Here is a 22,720-nt window from a genome sequence, read left to right as displayed (position 1 = left end):
TTCTGCGTTTATGCCGCCAATACGGCGCAATATGTAGTGGTGGGGCCCCGCCCCCATTTGCCATCTTGGCTGGCATTGACCAGTGAGAGTTGCAACTTCACTGGCGTTGTGCAATAAAATTTCAGGTAGGTTAGGAAGGAAGGGAGTCCCCAAGGCGTTAATGCCATGTCTCATTCCCGTCTCTCAGGGAACCAAGGTTACAACAGTAACTGGAGACGTTTTGCATCTGGTACTTTAAATGCTCAAGCTCATTAAAATCTGGTGGATTCTGATTGGCTGTCAATGTTTTTTTTTTTTATGGTAGGCCTATATCAACTTGAAAAAAAGAAAGTGGATGTCCTTGGTGTGAACAGGCCTAAGAATGATAATTAAAATGTAAGAGTTACCATTATCATATTTATCATTATATGTATCATTCCCGCCGTGAATGGGCCTTTATGTACTGTAATGCACACTTTATAGCTAGAGCACAGAACATTGTGTCCCATGATGCAATGCACTCAAACTTGACTGTTCATTTCAAGAGTTTGAACACCAAAAGGGCAAACTATATCTAAGATTATTAAAACTCACCAGATTAAAAAATAAAAAATTAATGAGGTCATGTGAGTTCTGCTGTTTTAAATATCCATCACTGCACAATATTAACACATGCTATTCAAGAAAGTTAGTGTACAGTATAGTTTGATATTTTGAAGCCTGTCAGAGACACAGGATCATTGACTGCAAAAATAACTTTTAGGATGACACTGTTGATTACATTTGTGAGAAAGTGACTGAAGCTAAATAATTAATAGAGGCCTAAAAATGAACATGCTGAGGGCATCATAAACCTGAAAGATGATCATTTTCTCTAGGCGACTTCCTCATTTAAATTCCTCAATTTGAAAAATTCAAAGGTTATCTGTAAAACCTACTAAGCTATATGCAAAACATCTGCTCATTCTCCAAATGAAAGGTTTAGTTCGCAAATTATAATTAAACTAAGTAAACAGCCTATACAGCTTAAAAAACTTAATATTGGCGTGAATATTTATTTACTGCTGTGAACTTTGAATTTGTTTCATGTCATGAAATCTTCTCAGGTTGCTGTTTTTTTCTTTCTTCCGTGACTCTCACCTCACAAAACGAAAGTTCATAACTCGCCAGCAAGGATGGACAGGACGCATTTGCTGAGGTACGTTTGACAAAATAAACAAAATTATGCAGCGAAGCCCCCTAAAAAACAACACGAATGCTGCTTTTTTTGTTGTTGCTGCAAATCGCAACTTATTTCTATAAAAATACCACAAACGCAGCAACGTGTAATATCTTCTAAACCTCGGAAATCGCAATAAAAGATGACGAACTAAGCCTTCAGTCGCTAAATAAGTACTTGTTGAGGACAAAAAGGCATTTGAGTGTCTCTTTCTTTGTTTCTTTCTCATGGCAGAGGCTGTGGTGTCGACCTTCATGCGCTATGGTGTGGTGTTGTGTAATAACATTATCAATTGTTTTGTTTTCGTAATAGTGACCAGGATGAAGCTCACCCTGGTCCATCATGTCCTGCTGGATCTTATGCAGGTAATTATAAAATTATAACCAAAAAATCAGCATATTCAGACAGAAAAGACTCATCTAGGCAAAGCTAAATACATCAATTAAATATAAACATCAATAAAATACATCTCTCCCATACGGTAAAAAAATACATTTATTTTGGCCAAAATATATTTTAAATATATGCTAAATATATGTTGTAACTGTGAAGTTCAATAAAATATATTTTTGAAATCGAAAATATATTTAATTTCAACCTTCATTTACCAAAATATATTTAAAAAAATGTATTTCAGGGTCAAGAAAATACATTTTCAACCTTACAGTAGAATGTGGATGGAGAGCAAAAAGTATCCATTATTTAAAATGGGATTTTTAAATAATGGATTTTTTTTTTTTTTTTTTTGCATTCTAAAATAGTTTACAGTAAAGTAACAGAATAGGCCTGATTAGTATGTACAACATAAACAAATAATTGGCTACAAATAAAACAAGAGCCAAATGTTTAGAAAAGAATTAGATAAGTCAAGTTTATTTATTTGCTTGTCACATTGCAGAATACCTCACTACTAATGTAGTACAGTTGACTTTGACTAACTGGCAGGATATACATGAGGACATTTGATGATAAGGCATTAAGTGGCAGTAGGTTCACTGTATGAGTTGATGTTTTGAAAAGGAACCAGAACTAGCACGATGCACACAATACAAAATTGCTATGTACACTTTTAATTTGTTGACATTAATTCATTATAAGGGATAGAATATAAACACACATTAATGGTAACACACACACAGTATTAAAATCATCAGTATAATTTTTTTGTTTAAAATAAACAGCAAAAACAATGCACAATATATAATACTGCTAATGTAATGTACATTTGATTTTTTTGCCATTAAATATTAAAATATTCAATCACATGTTTTTTTTTCAATGATAATGAAGACATGTTAGTGTTATAAACATAACCATAACAAAATAAACTGAAAAAGTTACAATTATTTATACAAATTGCTTCAAAATCACTTTGCAAAAATATACCACATTGTATAAAATTTCGCATTGCTTTAGTAATGTAGTAATGTACCAAAAACTTTGTACACTGACACTAAAGATCAAATTGAATAAAACAACTTAGGCCACTCTTAGTTTCATTTGACGTCTCATTTAAGGAATTCAGACTGATTAATATTTCTAAAAATGTAATCAACTTTGAGTTTTTCAGTGTGAATGATCAGACATTTGCATTTGATAGCTGAAGCAGGAATAGCTGTAAGATGTCCAAGAAGTTTTTTGACACTGGTCAAAAGTAACTTGGATTTGAGGCACAGAGACTATGCTTTGCTTGTTCATAGAATCTGCCAATGGCATAACACCTCTCCTCATTTTCATTTTGACAAATCAAGAATCTTTTAATCCTAAAAAAGTTTTGAGCTTCGTCATTCAACACAACAGTGAAGGAATTGCGTTTAGATACACGGCTGTAATCTTCTGAGTGAACCACCTCGCCATTTGTAATGATTCGTTGAAAGTACTTTACCCTGCCTTTTTGTATCCCATAACGACTCAGTGCCATACAGTCATCTCTCCTAAGTAATCGCACTTTAGGACGATCGAGTGCAGTGACATCACATGTGCGGGTTACATGTTTCAACTGTTTTGGTCTTGTCAGAGTTTCAAAGATCTCCTTGCATTCATTTGAGGCATGTTTAAGGATAGTCTGACCATAAAAAGGTAAAGCCTTTTGTAACCAAAAGGTTTTGACAATCTGCAGTGCAACACCTTGAGTGCTTTTGATCATGTCAAGTAGTTTAGCATTATAAGACTCAAATACAAAGGCAGAGTGAGCCCACAAAGGCCCCCAGTTAACTACACTTCTTGGTAAATGGAGGCAAAGATGGACATTATAAGACATATTGGCTTCCCCATAGTATACCTCCATGTCCTTCACAAAATCTGTTAAAAGTGCCTCAGACTCAGTAATCTGGTCTCTGGTTATATTTTCACCCAACAGAAGTGATACACCCTTAACTAGTTTGGACCAGTGATTCAGTAGTGGTTCTGGCAAGACACCTTTTAGTACAGGCAAGCTATAATAAAAGAGCCACATGTACCACTCGTGGGCTTTCCAGAATTTCCTCAATGTGACTGACCTTGGCACACGAGGTACATTACATGGTGGTTTAATCTTTAAAAGCAACTCGTCTATCAATTTTGTAGACCTACCTATATACCAGTGCTTTTCATGGTTTTCACTGTTTAACCACAGCCCTGTTACAGTTCTTGCAACACCCAGAAGTACTGAATGCATGTAGTCTGGCACAGACCCTTCAATGACATCAAAACTGGGAAGGCGACACAATGCACTTGGTCCTTTGACACCCATAACAGGCTGTCCAGACTCTAACGCAGCTTCTACAAATTCATTTGTCTGTTCCTGACTGCGAAGCTGGAGGTCTTTCTGAAAAGGATATACACGAGTAGATCCTCTGCCCTTTTCAATCCATTTTCCTTTGTGAAGGCAATAGGAGCAGCCATATTCACCATTGAACTGTTTGACATTCTGTATTAAAGGTCCGGCAACTGAGTCACTCATCAGAACTAGAGGGATTACTTTTGTATTGATAGAAACACCTTTGTCCTTTTCCCATGTGAAACCACTGTCCTCTAGTTTTACACATTCCTCTACAAAAGGATTTAAGAATGTTCTCATATGAGGCTTCTTATCCCCAAACCACAGTCCACAAAGGAGTACATTATCCTGTCTCATTTTCAACGGCAAACTCATTAATGGTACATAAAAGAGGCCAAATACTACAAGGGGACTTTTTAAAAACTGGCACACCCATCACAGCTAAATGTCAAGGTAAGGGTTGAAAGGGGCGTATCTGAACCACTTAAGCTTTCTGATACAAAAAACCATCACAAATATCACTGAGAGATGTTGATGTTTCTTTTTTGCCTTTTTTACCAATTCGTCTGCAATTCCTGGAATTTTCAAAAGATTTTTTATCTGATCTTCCAAGGAGAGGTATATGAAAAAATTATTGGTGAACCTGCTGGCTTTGTCATGAGTAATGTTGCATTGAACACAATGAACATGGTCCATTTCAGCTGACATTATGTCATTGCACTGGTCACACAAATAACAGATTCTCATAATGTCTTTGGTATAATCGAAAGCTTTGTAAAAGGAGTATTTTGTCCTGCATACCGAATCATTACCACCAACAACATTTAGGATTCTCATAATATCCTCAAGACAGTCATTGGTCAAACTGTGTTCTGAGCTTAAGTGCCAGAAGTAGTAGTTGGGTTTGATCTTTTGTTTGACCTGAATCCGCTGGATCCTCTATCTGAACAGGACTGGAAGTGCACTCTTCATCAGGAGTAGTTAGCTGGATGTCTTCTGGGATGGTGTCTGGGAATGGAAAAAAAAAAAACAAAAAACGAGAATTATGGGTCCTGTTAACATCACATTAATACTCTTTGAAGAGATAACAAACCTTGAAAACAGAAAAATAAGATAAGTTACTTGTTATAAAGGAGCAATTAATTAAAAAGGATAGTGAAAGTTCTGTAATCCTTTACTCACCCTCAAGTTGTTCTAAACCTGTAAGATTTTTTTCCCTGTTGAACACAAAATACGGTAAGCTATTTTGAAGAATGCAGGTAACCAAACAGTTAATGGACCCCATTGACTTCCATAGTATAAATTCTATAAAACAAAAAATACAGTGCAAGTCAACAGAGAACAGAAACTGTTTTGTTACCGACATTCTTTAAAATATCTTATTTTGTGTTCAACAGAACAAGGAAACTACAGGTTTAGAACAACATGAGGGTGAGTAAATTTGCATTTTTTGGTGAACCATACCTTTAATTAATTAATTAATTAAAGGGATGTATCAATTGTAAACTGTGAAAATTACCAGAACCATACCTTATGACATTCCTTGATAACATTCTCAAGGTCTTCTGCTACCTTAATTCTGAAAAAGAAAAAAACATATACAGTAATGAATAAAATGTAAGTGCTTACTGCTTTTATAAAATTCTAAGTTTACTGCCATTAATGCCTCCAAAACTTAGCAAAAAGTGCCAAGCTGTAACTTTTTTTAATAATGACTTGCTTGATAGTAACATCATAGTTTCTGTTTTGAATTCAGTTAGTCATCTCCAACTGATTCATAAAACTGAATTACTAAAAAGAGTCACTCATAAAATGATAACTATAGCGATACATATAAAAATATATATGCTTTAAGAATCATAATAAGAATAAATTTCACACCACAACTATTATACACCTAATATTATATTATACTGATTCAAGAACATGCAGAGAAATCGGACATACTCGCGCTATAAATCATGAAAGTGTAAACTCCTAGTAAGATCGCGAGTGCTAGGGTGTCATTTGGGACAGGGCCTAAATCCCCTGATCAAAAGAGGCAACTTCACGTGATTACCGGTAATACGGGAGCCGGGGTACACCTTTATCTTTTTTTTAGTTTATGGGGTGTACACGTTATGCTCTGTGGAATCAAAAGAACCGACTATGAATTATTGGTGACTAACTTGTTCGCACCATAAGCATTAGAAACAAAAGTACACCCGCCAGAACGGCTGATTTGAGGAAAATTTTAATGGCGTTTTGGTTGGTGTTAATCGACCTAGCAGTGGAGAAATTTTATCCACACACCTTTTTTTTAGGGCCCATCTTCGTATGGTTCTTGGAGGAATTTCCTCTTCAGCATCAGTTAGATACCGTTTATACGAAATACTGTGTAGAGGCTCGCTCATTGTGTCTGTAAATCATATGTGACATATTGATGAAATTAAGAACAACATTTAGGATTAATCGTAAAACCCAAAGGGTTAACGTTAAACATTTGTAATAAAGATAGAATGTTATGTATTGTGACATGCTTACCAAGTAGTCTTCCAGAGAATAAAAAAAATGCATCGTCTGAAATCCATCCGTCAATGCGCGCAGCCGCGCACTGTCTGCATGGCGCAATGCCTTGATGATATAATAAAACTGCATAATTAGATTTTAAAGGTAAAAAAAAAAATTTAAAAGAATCCTAAAATGTTTTAATGTAAGTGCAAATACATTACAAATGTCAACAATTTAGTTAATTAAAAAAGCAGTTTGATGACGTCATTAAGGGGAAAAAAAAACGTTGCCTGAGGCGCGAATTACGTGACTGCACCGAGGATTGGAGACGGGAAGAAACAAGCCGATTATGTTCGCGTTAATTAAGTGGGTGGAGGATGAAAAATTCTCAATTCTTCCAACTGCACATATTAGAGGATTTGATGAGGATGAATACTCAGCGGGTCTAGAAGAAAATGACGTTTACTTTGTGGAGTGGCACCAAGGCGTCAAAAAGCCGAAAGGCGGTTGGCCGGTTTTTGAGGCCTCCATCATCAAGATAGCAGGTAACGTTACCTATTCGATAATGTCCCCAGTTTTTAAAATAAACGTGTTTTTGGCATTCATAGAGCTTTGACAAGACCCGTAAAACTTTTGTTCATCTTCGGAACACAAATTAAGAGATTTTTGATGAAATCTGAGAGCTGTCTCACTCCTCCATAAGGGATTGAAACTTGCTGGCCCAGAATAGTTATTAAAGTCATCGTTAATATAGTCCAAGTGACTACAGTGGCTCACTTGGACTATTTTAACGATGTCTTTAATATACTCTTATGTCATCCTTTAATATTCTGGATACACTTATAACAAGACGTCAGTAAAATATTCATTAAAAAAAAAAAAAAAAAAAAAAATTTATATATATATATATATATATATATATATATATATATATATATATATATATATATATAATTAAAATCATCAGGACCATGTTATGACTTGATCAGCATTATTCTATCTCTTCAGAAAGGGAGAGAACGTTACAAATAAAACTTAAGGAGCTTGAAGAACAGCTACCCAAGCCAGTAGACACTCTTAAGAGAAAGAGTAAACCTTCAATGAAACTCCTAGAGGCCGCAGATGTGAGAGAGGAACCAGCAGCTAAGAAAAAGGTTATTGTTTCCCATATGTGAATATATTTATATATGTTATATATAACATATTTATGAATACATATAAATGTACTTGTTTACAGTCAATGATGTGTGTTTAAGGGACAGCTCACAGACCTACCAAATGATCTAAAGTTGTGGAACGAAAGAAAAATTGAACATCTACAGCGTGTGATAAATCAGCTGAGAGAAGAGAACATGAATCTAAATAAAGAAAATGAGAGGCTGAAAAATGAAATACCTAAAAGTAAGTACTGTAATGTTACTATATATATTTAAAATGAAATACTTGATAGAACTCTTTATTATATATATATATATATATATATATATATATATATATATATATATATATATATATATATATAATATATATATATATATATATATTTAATTTAATTTAATTTAATTTAATTTAATTTAATATAGTTTAATTTTACGTTCACAGAAATCCCACCTCTCCTTCTGGCTACAGAGCACTTACTTCAGGAGGTTAGAATAATTTTTTACATGATGTAACAGTTATGCCTTAATTTATTTTACTAATGACAATGCTCCACATTTCCTTGCCTTTTAAAACATTTTAAGACCCTTGGAGTTTTTTTGCTTGCTCGGTAGTAATATTTCTGCCTACTTATTTCAGCCCATGAAATCAAATGCAGATGCCCCTGACGTAAGATTTAAATCTAATTAAATAATTTGTTTATCATTATCATTATTGTTGTTGTTGTTGTTTTTGGTGCAGTTTACAATAGCTTGTGGAATCTGTTGCAGATGTTCATGATGTCAAAGACTCCATCTCATGTTCCCCTCTCACATGCTCCTAAAGTAAGTATTAGCTGCTTTTTATGTAATGTCTATGCCACATGCTATTATGTCACATACTAAGCACAACTATTGAAATATTGACTTTTCTAATAGATTTTTTTTACATTTATAATAAACCATGAAATTAATTAAAATAATTGTGAAGAAATTACAACAGAACAAGTTGTACTTCATACCACAGCTACATGCAAACTACTATACTGTATATTAAATCTCTGCATTTTGTGGTATAATTATCCTGCTACAAGAGCCACAGTTACATCTTTAGATCAGTAGATAAACTTATATTGTAAACAATTGTCCAGTACTATTGCTAACATATCCATTTACCATATTCATTTTTAGCCTGTGGAATCAAATGCAGATGTCCTTGATGTAAGTTATGCATTTTAACTATTGTCTTTATTTTATTTTTTACATTCAAATATACTTGTCAAGTCAGGAACATTATTCATAGCATCTTAGTGATTTGAACATGACTGTGCTAGATAAACAATAGTTCACCTAAAATTGATATATCTCATAATTTACTCACCTTTGTGTTTACTCATGTTTGTGTGACTTTTTTCCTCAGCATATGTTATGATGGAGATATGGTGACTATATGCATATATAGTCATTAACATAGTGTTTAAAGGGAAAGTTCAGCCAAAAATTAAATTTCTGTCATTAATTTCTCACCCTCATGTTGTTCCAAACCCGTAAGACCTAAGTTCTTCTTCGGAACACAAATTAAGATATTTTAGATGAAATCTTAGAGATTTCTGACCCCACGTAGATAGAAAAATCATTACCACTTTTCAAGGCCCAGACAAGTAGTAAAGACATTGTTAAAATATTCCATGTGACTCCAGTGGTTCGAGCATAAATTTTGTTCACAAAAAAAAAAAAAAAAAAAAAAAAAGAGTCTTTATTCAGTTCTTACAATTTATTCTCTTCCGTATCAGTCTCTGAAGCTGTTATTTTTTTATGCACAAAAAGTATTCTCGTCGCTTCATAACATTTAAGGTTAAACCACTGGAGTCACATGGACTATTTTAACAATGTCTTTGGCCTTGAAAGTAGTTATGATGATGTATGATGTCTATGGAGGGGTCAGAAAGCTCTCGAATTTCATCAAAAATATCTTAATTTGTGTTCAGAAGATGATCGAAGAGCGAAAGTCTTACGGGTTTGGAACGACATGAGGGTGAGTAATTACTGACAGAAATTTCATGTTTGGGTGAACTACCCCTTTAACAGCCATGCACAGAGCACTAGATGGAGTAATTGAATTAATCATGATCATGAAGTTGATTGCTTGTGTCAAGATTTATAGTAGAGGTATATTTTTGGAGGAATGCTTTGGTCTGTTCTCACCCAAAATCCACTAGATTGCTTCAGAAGACATTTATTAAACTACTGGAGTCTTACTGGAACTACTGGAAACTTACAATTAAGTTTTTTCTGTCTTTTCAGAACATGTAAACTTTGTACCTATTCACTTGCGTACACCAAATATATATATCCATATATATCTATATACCCGTCCCGTATATACCTCCATCAAAATATGAGTCACAAGTCTTACAAGGAGTAATGTTTTGATAGTTGTGCAACATTGTGATATTTGGTACTTGTAAAAAGATTTTATGAGGCTCAGTGTTGTGTATTGTTTTTAATGAGTATTCTGCTTTACAGGTGCCGAAGGCTCCATCCAATGCTTCTCTGTCTGCTAAAGTAAGTATTTTGTTTTTGCCTTGCCAAAATACATGGTGTAGTTACGAGTCATTGCTTTGTTAATTCTTAAAGGAACACTCCACCGTTTTTTGACCAAGTATGGTGACACAAAATAAAACGTGGCGCTTTTCTAAGCGGGTAAAAAGGATAACTATAATGTATGGCGGAATAGCACTGGGAGCACTTCGACTCGGCGCAGTAATATTATCACTCCTGAAAAATCTTCTCCCCCTCTCCCTCTCACTTCTGTCATTAGAACCAACGTGACTTTTTACTTCGCCGAGTCGAAGTGCTCCCAGTGCTATTCCGCCATACATTATAGTTATCCTTTTTACCTGCTTAGAAAAGCGCCACGTTTTGTTTTGTGTCACCATACTTGGTCGTGTAACTTGTGTAACTGTATTTAAATAGAGAAACGTGGAGGTGTTTGGTCGCTTCTAACTTCATCTCTGTCTGGTCCCTAATGAATGAACTGGGCTAAGTTAAGTGCTATCAAAGTGTCTCCACGCGCCAGAGCGATTGAGTGCATGCACTGAGACGAGAGAGGTGTGTATCAACTCGTCTTAGTTAAGGGAATAACATAGTTTAATATGAAAAAAACGGTGGAGTGTTCCTTTAATAAAGTATGTAAAGGTTTGTAGGTAAACTCTTCCACCTTTCCTTTAGAGTTTACCAGCAACAGTCTGTCTGTAATAACATTGTTGACTTTCATTTTGTTTTAATTTTATTTTTTATTTTTTTAGTGTTCCAGTGATGCTAATTATGTAAGTACTTTTTGCTGAGGATTTAGGTCTGTACATACAGATTTGTTATGCATTTCTGCAATGGGTGAAATGGCTAAATAAAAACTTAAACAAGTTTTAAAGATTTGATTTGAAAATAATGTATATTATAAATCTCTTTTTATGTGATCACAACCACAGGTGGAGTTAGCACATGGCACGGGCATAAAAATCCTAAAGCATCAATGGACTTCTGCCCTGCAGGCCCAAACAGCCACTTCAATGGTGCGTGTTCTTTTAATGGCCGCCTTCCCACTAGAAGTTCTGATCCACAGCAATTTGAAAGGTAAACAATTTCAAAGGCCAAGTCAAATTCTTAGATATTAATCTGAGTAGTCTAAAAAAGTAGTCTAACATACCCATACAAATATCTTTCAAACCCAGTTATTTTTCTTTACTTCCAATGTTGAGGTGAACAAAAATATTTGGAAATCTATAACTAGTCAGAAGACAATTGTGCATGCCCTCTGTACCCTATTCAAATGTTTGTGTATCATGTATTGTCTTTTGTAGGGGGAAAGAGTAAAACTGATGGTAGTGCAGAGAGAAGACATGCCCTTGACAAGGAAACCATGGGAGCCATATTTGGTAAATCAAGACTTGCAGTGTGTCTGAAATGTTTGAGTAGATTTGTATTTAAATTTACTTTACAACCGTTAAAAAAGTACGTTCTATATGAATGAATTTCGGACATTGGTAAGTCACATGACAGTAACAACATGGTTGATTTAGTGGTGTCATTTACTCCGCTTTACTGCCAGTCATAAATCCCTCCCGTAGCCTCATGGTATAGTAAAGTGTCCATTGTATGTACACTTCAGAATCTCTGCAAAAGTAGTAGGTCATCAGGATAATTTTTGCCTACTATTTTTTTTTTTAAATATACTATGAATTTGGACATGCTACTCTGTTGGCGTATTGTTTTTCATATACTATATAGTAGAGAAGTATTTGATTTCGAACGCAGAGTTGGTGAAAGGAAAATTTACTAGAAAATTTCAGTTAAAGAAAATTGTAATTTACTCACCCTCATGTCATTCCAAACCTGTAAGATTTTCGTTCATCTTCGTAACAGAAATTAATATCTTTTTGATATAAAATCTGAGATGTTTTCTGTCCCTCCTTTGACAACTACTTAACTACCACTTTGATGCTTCAAAAAGTTTCATAAGGAGAACGTAAATGCTAATTGACCCTTTGCAGGCAGTTTGATTGACAGGTGATCTGACCAATCATAATCACTGCGTGAGAACATGGTGGGGTGTGAGAGCGGTGTGGCTTTGCTTGTCGGACATAGCAACCGTAACTTTAAGGGGGGCGGGTCATCACAAACGGTCAATTGAGCGATTTAGTCAATTTTCTGAAGAGACACGATCGCTTTATAATGATCAGTGTCAGTATAGTTTTATTTAATGCCATGTCAGCATCTGTGACCCAAAAAATAAATCAAATTCAAGTTACATTTTCAATTCATTCCTATGGAAGTTGAGCTTCTTGCTCACTTCTTGCTCCATAGAAATTATTTGAAAACGCTGTCTCTGCTCTGCGCCAGTGGACACCTGGCCGTCATTAACAAAGACACTTAAAAAATACACAACAACATAAGCACAAAAAACTACAAAATTTTAATAAAATATCTTCAGTTGTGTTTAGAAGATGAACAAGAGTCTTAACAGGGTTAGAACAACATGAGCGTGAGTAATGACAGAATTTTCATTTTTGGGTGCATGAACTAACCCTAAAATATATCAGTGATTTTTGTCTCTTACAGTGGCAGTCAAGAAGAGGTTTCCCAATGTGTCCAGAGGAGCTTTGGGTATTGCAGTGAATTCCAAGCTGGGGGAACTGAGACTGCTTGAAAAAAAAAAAAGGAGCTAATTTTGTTATTGTTTTTTTGTTGTTATTCTTTAATTTATAGCATGTTCCTTACTTGATTTTTATTCAGGTGTGTTATATGTTCACATTTTAGACAGAAAATAAAGATTTTATTCAAATGTTACATTGTGAATGTATTTTCTTGGACTGAAATATATGCAGGGCAAAATATATATAAAATATATATATTTATATATATATTAAAAAAAAATGGCCAAAAATGTATTTGTAGAAAATATATTTATTTAAATATATTCTGAAATATATTTTTTGGCCATTTTTTTATATTTTCAAATATATTTTGAAATATATGTAAAAACATACAAAAAATGGCCAAAAATGTATTTGTAGAAAATATATTTATGTAAATATATTCTGAAATATATTTTAGGAAATATATTTTTTGGCCATTTTTTGTATATTTTGAAATACATCAGAAAACAAATTTAGAGAAATATGTTTTCATACAAACATGACTAGGCAAAGCTTCAGTCAGCAGTTTTAGAGAAACATGTTTCCTGTCCCACTTTCTACTGTATCCTCGTAGCATGCTGGAAAAAAGAGAGTAGTATGTTGAAATAAATGTATGATGTACATTATTCAGATCCAAATACAGTGGCAAAGGATGGGGCGACGGCTCCTCCTGCAGATATGATGCCTGTCGTTCCTGGATATGAGAGTTTGGGACCTTATGGTGAGAAGAGCTTTGGTAGCTTCAGATGAAACAATGAGGAAAATAATGAACGTGACACTGATTGTTTTGTTATTGCTTCCACAGTTATTCCACCATCAGATTTTGGACCGACGCAACCACAAGCCCCATCCAGAGCTCCAGAGAGACGCTTTGAGTAAGAACTCCCCTCTAAAATACAGAACTCCCCTCTAAAATACTTCATTAAGTGGAAAATAGAAAGAAATTGTACAATACTCCCTGATGAATAACCTATAATAATCCCTATCATTTGTCTAGTGTTGTCTTATTTATTTAGGGTTTTTTTTTTTTTTTTGTTCTTTCCTGCTTTGCCTAACTGGTTTTCTTGTCAAGTTTTGAATTCATGAATGAGGCGATTCTGAATTTTTTTTAATCAAATCCACCCTGTCTCTGAGTCATTGAACACTAGACTCATGGTTAATAATAATAATAATTTAAAAAAAACCTAGACAATAAACATGGGAATAATAATTAAACCAGATAAATAATAATAATAATAAAAATAATAAATAATAATAATAATTTAAAAAGAAGAAATTAATACATAAATACAAAAATAAATATGTAACAGAAATAAATAAATGTAAGGATAAATAAATGTACTAAATTATTACATTAGTAAATAAAAAAAAATTAGAAATACATTCATATTTTTTGCGTGTCTATCATTTATTTTGTGCTGCATACACATCAGTGTTATTTTAGTATCATTTATATATTTTTTTTTTTAGTTTTAGGTTTTATTTTTATATTTTCTGTTTATTAATTTTGTTGTATTTTCATGTCATTTTTATTTTTAATTTTTAGTTTTTATTAGGTTTTAGTTTCGGTTTTTGAAAGTTTAGTACTTCAGCTTAAACTAAACAAAAATAAGAAATGTGTCTTTGGCAACTCGTTGAAATAAAATAAGTTTGAAGTGTTTTATTTTACTTTAGTTAATGCTTATTTTTCAAGTAATGATAATGTTCTTTAAACATACTGAATTTAATTTGCTACAGGGGTTTCTTGCATGCATGCAGTTACATTCATGAGTATTTTGAAAATGTAGTGTTGTAAATGACTGGTCAAAAGTTGCAAACCCAGCTGAAGTTCTCATGTCCTCAGCATTCCTGCCATCACTGAAGAACTCGCTCATGAGGCCTTCATAAAATATGCCAGCAGCAAATGCTGTTACAGCTCTAAACCAGCCAAAGAGATGGTGTTCACAGACCTGCAGTCCCTCAACACATATCGGGTGAGCAGCAACATTCACATCCAGTACATCCAGCTATATATGGCAGCCATGCTTACATATAACTTGGATATCTGTTTCAACTAACAGTACCGGTTGGAGACTTTTACAGAGTCCAGAACAACAGAATGGGACAGTGAACCATACAATGGTGAGTAAAGTCATTCTTAACCATATATAATTCTAAAATGAAATTAAATGGTGTTATTTCCCTTCATTTATCAGGTCAGGTGGTGGATGGTTTCGGAGTGGCTCCTGCTCCATGGAGCATCCCGGTGCCCATTCCTTCCCTCTTCCAAGACTGCCAGAAAGCCGTCCGCGTTCCTCACACGTCCACTGTCAAAGTAAAACTTCCTTTGGTCTTCCATTCATCAAGTTCATTGAAAATTCATCTTGATTAATTCTGTTGTTGTTGAATTCAAAACACAGGGCTGTCATTCATGCCTGAATCTCGGTAGATCTGCTTGCAGAAGATGTGTAAATTCAGGCAGGGTAAGTACCATATGATGATCAGATGTCATGTTTGATACTTCCTTCTTTATTTTCTGTCTATTGTTTTATTATAATGATTGTATTGTTACAGACTCAATGTGCATTCTGCGGTGGCATGGGGAGAACTGCCTCCAATCGCTGCAGTCCGTGTCATGGCTCTGGCATGACTAGGTATGAAGTCAACTCTTTAATATAAATGATTAATTACTTTATTTATGTATTATTTTTTAATATAGAAAAGTCTGTACAGCTTGATTTATTTAATTTAATTTATAATTTAATCTGTATTCCAGGTGTCATTCCTGTGGAGGAGTTGGTTCAATCACTTGCACAACTTGCAAAGGGCAAGGAAAGCTCCTCTGCTTTATCAAACTTAAAATCACATGGTGAGAAGACCATGGCTAACACCCATTTTCCCACCAAGTTCACTGTGTAAAAACAAGCTAATGTACTTTTTCATTTATCTGTTTATTTCTCCACTCATTCTATCTTCTTAGGAAGAACAACGTTTATGTGGCAGTGATTGATAAGGGCTCGGGATTCCCGGTTGAGCTTCTTGATCGAATTAGCGGAGAGAAACTTCTTACTGATATGGCTCCAATGGTGAGCAAAAAATGTCATGTTGTTTAAGAGCTTTGAAAAGATACTGAACTCAAAAGCAGTCCAAAAAGGCCATTTATTGAAGCCTAATTTGTTGACACACAAACTTGGCCTGCTGTGTAGCACCTACAGCTCTGCATTTCTATCTGAAAGGTGCCAGTGTTTGTCTACAAAGTCTGTTTTGAACAAAATCTCTGATTATTTCAGTCCATATCTATATCCATAGATTTCAGACATGCAGGCCAGAGTGTGAGAGTGTAGCCAGAGAAAGAGATAAAGTAGAATTTGTGGAGGTGCATAAGCTCAGAAAACAAGTTATTAATTCAATATTTGGTAATAATATACTGTAACAAGAAATGTATAACCAATTTCTTTGGAGGCTGCTCATTTTTGACCAAGAACACCACACAAATAAAACAAGGTGTGGAAAAAATGCCAAAAAGTACATATTTTGGAAATTGTTGTACCCTGTGTGAGCAAAGTCAGCAAATTTTAGTCCAAAGAAGATCCTCTTTGGGTCAAAATGACTGGAACTCAACGGGTTAAGAAAAAAAAAATGTTGTAAAAGATTAAAAGTGGAAAAAAAATCATATGAATGCAATGATCATTTTACACCTTAACTTGATTGTTTGGCTGTGACTCTGAAGTTTTGACTCATCACTGCAGGTTTATCCAGTTGTCAGTTTTCCGGACAGCTCTGTGAACGCTGAGTCTGAAAGTGCCGTGAGGGAACATCAGGCTCAGTTCGCAACCACTTGCCGTATTCTGCAACAGGTAATTCATCTGTTAAAACAAATCAAACACTTCTGAGGAAACACCAAAAACCTGCGCTTGTCTCTTTAAGGACACATCCCACTCTTCTGGGAATTAATTAAACAACTGCTTCCTGTTGGCTCAATCCCATGAAATCCTTAAAGAAACCAGATTAGAGCTTGTGATTGACCAAAAGCAGTCTGAATATTGCCATACTGTATACTCATACAAACAAGACACGAATGATAAGGAATAGAGAAAACCACTCACTGCTCTTTACTAAACAACTTCCCCTATATTAAACAAACAAAAAGACTGATTAAAACAACAAAAAAGTCTCATGTCATATAAAATTCACAATACATTTTTGAGAAACTCTTTGAAGTAGTTATTCACGGTAGTTATTTATATTTCTCTCAAAGTATTAATAGTAAAACAGTAAGAAATGCTATATGTAAAGAGTAACTGATGTAGAACATTTTATATCGTATGCATGTGTTAACTCCGTTTTTTTTATTTTCCAGAGGCAGACCATTGAGCTCATTCCCATCACGCGAGTGCATTATGTCTGGAATGAGAAAACCCACATTTATTTTGTATATGGAACCGAACACAAAGTCTACACCAAAGATTATCCTGTCAAATGCTGCTGTTGCTCCATCCTTTAAGCATGCTGTATAATGCCTGTGCTGCCAGTACTGTCCGTTAGACCCATTACATCATTTTCATATTAATGGTCAAACAACTTTAAAATTATTACAAAGAAACTAGAAGACAGTTTGAAAGAAACGGAACATAGAATGTCTAGATGTACTAGATAGAATATATAGAGCATCTGTATTTTACCCCCTAAAATCAAAGGGGAAAAAACAAACAAAAAATTATAATCCGTAAACTTTTAGAAGGTTTTTTTTTTTTTAAGTACAGAAGCTTGTTTCCACCACTGGATAAAAATATTGTGACTTTTTGGAATTTGGGGAAAAAAAATTCTTGCAGTTTATATTTTTATAGCTCTTGTCTCAGTTCTGTCTTTTTTCCTTGCAGTTCTGAAAAAAGCAGAATTGCAAGATAAAAAACTCGCAATTTTTTTCTCACTTTTCCCATGTAAACTTGCAACTGCGAGAAATAAACTTGCAATTCTAATAAAAAGTGTCAAAATTGTTATAAATAAACTTGTGATTGCGAGAAAAAAGTAAAAATTGTTAGATAAAAAGTCACAGTTGACTTTGAAACTTTTTTTATTAATATTCAGTGGTGGAAGCAAAAAAAAAACATTTTTTTTCTTTTTCATTTCCTTGTATTTTGGATAAATATATTTTGGATAAATATCATATTACAGTATATTATTTTTATGTCTGCTCATCAAGAACAATTATTATGATAGTTGTTACACAGAGACAATTATGACATCATGCTACAAAAAAAAAAAAAAAAAATTGCAATACATTACACACATTTTTTGCTTAGCTTTATGTTATACAATAATTTCTATATGCATTGTTACACTGTGGCTAATCCTATACTGTCCTAAATGAATAAATTACTTAGAAAAACTATTTTTCCTAAGATTCAGTACTCACTCTCATATCGTTCCAGAGCTGTACGGGTTTTCTTTCGCAAAACACAAATTTAGATGTTAGTCAAAATGGCAGCATGAGTCTCTATCCACTTTCATTGTTTTCTTTCATTCTTTCTTTCTTTCTTTCTTTCTTTCTTTTATAATAAGAGCAAATTAAGAATGACACAGTCTGTCATTGCATTTTGTGTCCCTCGGGAGTTATAGCTGGTTTGCAACGACACGAGAACTTTATTTTAGAGTGTACTGTGCCTTTAAGGATTCTGTAATTTGTGAGTTGTATCAGACGCGCTTTATAAACCAGGCTGCCAGAACATTATTGTGGGCGTTTCTTCATTACTGTCCAGCTTTTAGAGTTCAAAACTGAGCAAAAGCTCTCAGTAAACATAAATGGGAAGCGCTGCTGGAACCAAGATCATTGTGAAACAGACCTCACCAGCATTTTGTGCGTTATGGATGACAAAGAAAAAGATACAGGTGAGTAAATGACTATGTTGAAATACGTGAATATTAAAACGGTCTATTTTTGTTTTATTTCCTTAAAGTTTTACTTAAGATAAACTACGTTCATTGTCTACTTTGAAGCTTGCAAGAAACGAAATGGTTCGTATACGTAGCAAGTAGGCCTATAGCAAAAACGTAGTTTATCCTACAAAAAGAATGTTTTAAAAGTAATAAAAAATGCATTTAGTCAGTAGGCTACAACATAACACACAATATATCTTAAAACATTTCAAGTGATTGTTAAAATTGTAAAGTAGCCTAATGATAACACGTTTGTAGAGTTTAGTTTAGATGCTTTCTTTTGATCATCCCTTTTACACAACGTCAAATCAATCGGTTTTGCAATCGGTTCAAACTTTTTACAAAGCTTCTATAAGCATTTTCCTCAAATTTACTTTGTAAAACACTTAATAAATAACAGTTTTGTAGAGGATCACGTTATATCTTGGACGGTTGTCAGTTGCGTCTTCAACCCATAGACTGTACTGTACCACGTGGACGTCAAAACAACAACAACAACAACAAAAAACTGTTGCAAACATTTTCAGTGCTGTAGCCTAATATTACATGTAAGCAATCTTGCTAACTTCTATGTAATTTAATTCGACAAGCATTAGCCTACATGAGTGAAAGTTTAACTGAGTAGGAATTTCAGAGTTTGTGCTTTAGTTGTGCAAAACGTGATGATCCAAGTTATCTAGTAGGCTAGCCTATGTAGGCTATCTCATGGACTTCAGTGGAAGGAAGGAAAGCTGACCTTTTGCACAAATGAGTTCACATGGTGAGTGCCACTTTGCTTTTTTGTGACTTGTGAACAAATAGTGCAGAATCCTAATTAGTAGGCCTAATGAATTTTATTGCAATTGCTATGAATTTTAACATTATTAAAAAAAAAAATTAATAAACAAACAAAAATATTATTTCCAGTTTTAAATGACAAGTAATACATTTTTTAATGTGGTTCAATAAAACATCATTTTCTGCTTGTAAATAATTAGCTAAAAGTGTTTAGAAATGATGGTGTTTTGAGAGCTAAGCTTAACTGAACTATATGCACTTAAAATGGGAAAAAATGTTAAGTAACATTCATTAATATCTCATCAGAGTCAATTCACATTTTGAAAACCCTCGTGAAAACATACACTAGCATATTTTTAATATTTATCAGTGTTGGGGGTAATGTATTATTTTGTAAGTAACACAAGTTACGTAATCTGATTACTTTTTTAAGTAACTAGTTAAGTAACGCATTACTTTTTAATATACAAAAATTCTATTTTTTCAAATAAGTAACGCAAGTAACTTTGTTCTTCCATTTATTGACTGACAGCAATAAATTGAGAAATCGTGCGCTGTGTGAACATGCGGTGTTACTGTAGTTCTAGACTAAATATAAAAATGCAAAAAAACAAAAAAATCATACAAAAAACAGTTTCATTATTCATCAAAATCAATAAAAACAGGGAAATGCAAACTCAGAATATGATGCAAACTTGTAATGGGGCCTAATTAAAAAGGTTAAATAACACAAATATAATTTATGTATTTAATCCTTTTTTATAAACCAATGTTTTTGCTGCTGGCCTTCGATGGTCAGCCATACTAATAACCACACCATTTCACAGCATGTATCAAAAATGTGATTTTACAGTCTGGAAAATACGGTAGGCTATAGCTAATTTTTTCACTGACCCTCTGGCAGTTTGAGAATCAGTGGTCTACACAGTAGAAAGCGCTAGACTCTGCCCCGAAACGGATTGTGTTGAGCTATTCATTAATCTGGTTGTTTGATAAGAAAAATATGAAATGTAGTTGCGATAAGTGCATTAACCGTACACCTGCAGCAGTGGAGGACTATTATACTGCCTCACGTAAGAACTGATGAAGGCACGCTTTGATCTTCGGCTGACCAATCAGCAGAAAGGGACATTTAATTCCCGCCCACATGTAAAAATTGAATATTAAAGCGGTTTATTAGTTTTTCTACCCCTGAATGAAAAACGAAAAATTAAGCCGAATTCTTGTTTTTTTGTTTCTTGGGGGGAAAAAGGAAATAAGAGTGGTTTTCTCATTTTTCTACTTTCGATATTAAATAAAAAAAACGAGTGAACAAATGATACATGGATTCTTAAAGCTACAAAAGTTATTTCCTCTTTTTTTTTCTTTTGTTCTTTAACAGACATCACAGCATACCGTATATTATGAAATCAACCTACCATTACCTTAAAATCTCACACTCCTAAAAATTATTAAGAAATATTTTGTACCGTTTCTGCTGAAAGCAATGTACTGTTTTCTGCGAGTTGCACATTCGTATGAATTTGTAAGAATGCCCTACACCTAACCCCTCCCCTAAACCTAACCGACACTGGGGTCTAGCCAAATCGTATGAGTTAGGTCGTACAAATTTGTACGAATTAGTCACCTCGTAAAATACGTACGAATTGGTCGTGAAATAGCGTTGGTGGATCACAAGCCTGAAGGGTCTCCCATGTGATGTGGTCGTAAAGATGTTCTGCACGTCTAAATAAATGCAATTATTATCAAGAAAAAAGACAGAAGCAGCACTTGTGAGTGGGGTGGCCAACCCTAGCTCCGCCCCTGCATTAACTGCATTAAATATTTTTAACGTCATTAAACTGGAAAAATTAATTGCATAATTTTGGCAGCACTATTAATAATATCTGCTGATGTTTCATCCCACTGACTGTTTTCTCCAAAACAAATTCAGACTGTATGTTCTGTCACGGCTCTGGTCACAGTTGCAATCGACGGTGTACAACCTGCCACGGAAGAGGGAGAAAAAGTTAATTTGAGGATTAAACTGACCAACAATTTGTTGTACATGCTCATGTGATAATAAAAATATCTCACCTCCTTCTGTCAGGTGTGTTTCTTGTCATGGAAAGGGTTACAAAGGCTGCCTCATGTGTAACGGTTACAGAAAGCTTGTGTATTCCATGCAGCTCACAGTTACATGGTAAATGTGTGATTACAATTGTGTCTTTTATGCTTATTAAAAAAAAGTATGAGTTAAGCGACTGTACTGAAACACTGTCTGTGGTAGATGCATCAGTCCGTCACTAGTTCTTATGATCTCAGTTCCGGTTTTAGTTCCTGTTTTGGTCTACACAATAATCTGGCCTGTTCATCTTTGTTTTTATGTGGTTGTCTGTGCATAACATAACTCTGTTTCGCAGGAAGAACCAGGTGTTTGTGTTTATACCCAACCGGGTGCCTGGATTCCCTCTGAAGAAGTTCGAGAAGGTGTCTGGGGAAGCGTTCTTTGTAGATGATAATCTCTCCTGGTATACATCGATTCATTCATTCTGCTGTGAGCCGCATCCTAAAGCAAGTGAGCAGAAACTGAACCAGCAGTCTGCTGCCAAATGCACAGCAAAATTATGGGTAAAATCAACAAATAAATGACTTTCCAAATGTGAAAAGAGAGGATTGACAATGCAGTTCCACATTTGACCACCACGTGGAAGCACCGCCTCGATCAACTTCAAATTTTGAAAACAAGTGTGCATATAGGCCTGTTTGATTGAGAATGATGTTTAAAACTTATTTTTCCACTTTTATAGGTTAAAATGTTAGCACAGATTATACAAATGACATATTCTGTAGCTAATATTCTCTGTTGCATTGACATTTTCTTATTCTCTTACAGTGTCAAACAATTGCGCTGGTGCCGCTCACTCATGTATTTTACGCTTACAGTGGAGAAGACTACGAGAAAACAAAGTTCACACCACCAAATACCCTTCTTCTTGCAGCATTTTGTAAAAACTGAATTTGTTTTGTGTCTTAACCATTCTTGAAATTATTCATAATTAACATAAAGATGTAAATACAATACAGTGTGTATTTATCACTAATGTATAAAGGTCTATGAAAACAAGGCTCCTTTCTCCTCATTCTCTCATATAAGCATATAACAGCATGTTATGAACTACTGTTTTATTATCATTACTTCATTCTGTTTATTAAAGATTAGTATTAAAATTAATTTGAGTACAGTTTATTTTTGGTCAATTTGTGCCAT

The 22,720-nt window shown here is 34.3% G+C and overlaps 2 protein-coding genes across 2 annotated transcripts; both read left to right on the top strand.

Moving 5' to 3' along the window:
- The first annotated feature begins 1,019 nt into the window (after window positions 1-1,019).
- Window positions 1,020-18,148, top strand: LOC109096710 (protein SSUH2 homolog). Its single transcript, XM_042749176.1, has 13 exons — window positions 1,020-1,177; window positions 1,511-1,563; window positions 13,409-13,498; window positions 13,583-13,652; window positions 14,621-14,750; window positions 14,838-14,898; window positions 14,973-15,091; window positions 15,177-15,239; window positions 15,331-15,410; window positions 15,533-15,625; window positions 15,737-15,842; window positions 16,506-16,613; window positions 17,117-18,148. The coding sequence occupies exons 1-13, from the start codon at window positions 1,155-1,157 to the stop codon at window positions 17,258-17,260; spliced, it is 1,140 nt and encodes a 379-aa protein (XP_042605110.1). The 5' UTR covers window positions 1,020-1,154; the 3' UTR covers window positions 17,261-18,148.
- A 149-nt stretch (window positions 18,149-18,297) lies between these two features.
- LOC109096711 (protein SSUH2 homolog) lies at window positions 18,298-22,684 on the top strand. Its single transcript, XM_019110341.2, has 4 exons — window positions 18,298-18,645; window positions 21,560-21,652; window positions 21,873-22,080; window positions 22,346-22,684. The coding sequence occupies exons 2-4, from the start codon at window positions 21,600-21,602 to the stop codon at window positions 22,466-22,468; spliced, it is 384 nt and encodes a 127-aa protein (XP_018965886.1). The 5' UTR covers window positions 18,298-18,645; window positions 21,560-21,599; the 3' UTR covers window positions 22,469-22,684.
- Window positions 22,685-22,720: the final 36 nt, after the last annotated feature.

This window comes from Cyprinus carpio, chromosome B22 (genome assembly GCF_018340385.1).
Source record: "Cyprinus carpio isolate SPL01 chromosome B22, ASM1834038v1, whole genome shotgun sequence".
Classification (NCBI taxonomy): Eukaryota; Metazoa; Chordata; class Actinopteri; order Cypriniformes; family Cyprinidae; genus Cyprinus; species Cyprinus carpio.
Note: the sequence above shows the minus strand (reverse complement) of the source record. Positions and strands in the feature narration are given on the sequence as shown.

Bases quoted from the DNA above. Each gene is read 5' to 3' on its own strand.
- LOC109096710 (XM_042749176.1), top strand. From the start codon at position 1,155: ATGGACAGGACGCATTTGCTGAG. The intron at 15,240-15,330 runs GTAAGTACCATA...GTATTGTTACAG, and splicing joins GATGTGTAAATTCAGGCAGG to ACTCAATGTGCATTCTGCGG. The intron at 15,411-15,532 runs GTATGAAGTCAA...TCTGTATTCCAG, and splicing joins CATGGCTCTGGCATGACTAG to GTGTCATTCCTGTGGAGGAG.
- LOC109096711 (XM_019110341.2), top strand. From the start codon at position 21,600: ATGTGTAACGGTTACAGAAAGCTTGTGTATTCCATGCAGCTCACAGTT. The intron at 21,653-21,872 runs GTAAATGTGTGA...TCTGTTTCGCAG, and splicing joins ATGCAGCTCACAGTTACATG to GAAGAACCAGGTGTTTGTGT. The intron at 22,081-22,345 runs GTAAAATCAACA...ATTCTCTTACAG, and splicing joins AATGCACAGCAAAATTATGG to TGTCAAACAATTGCGCTGGT.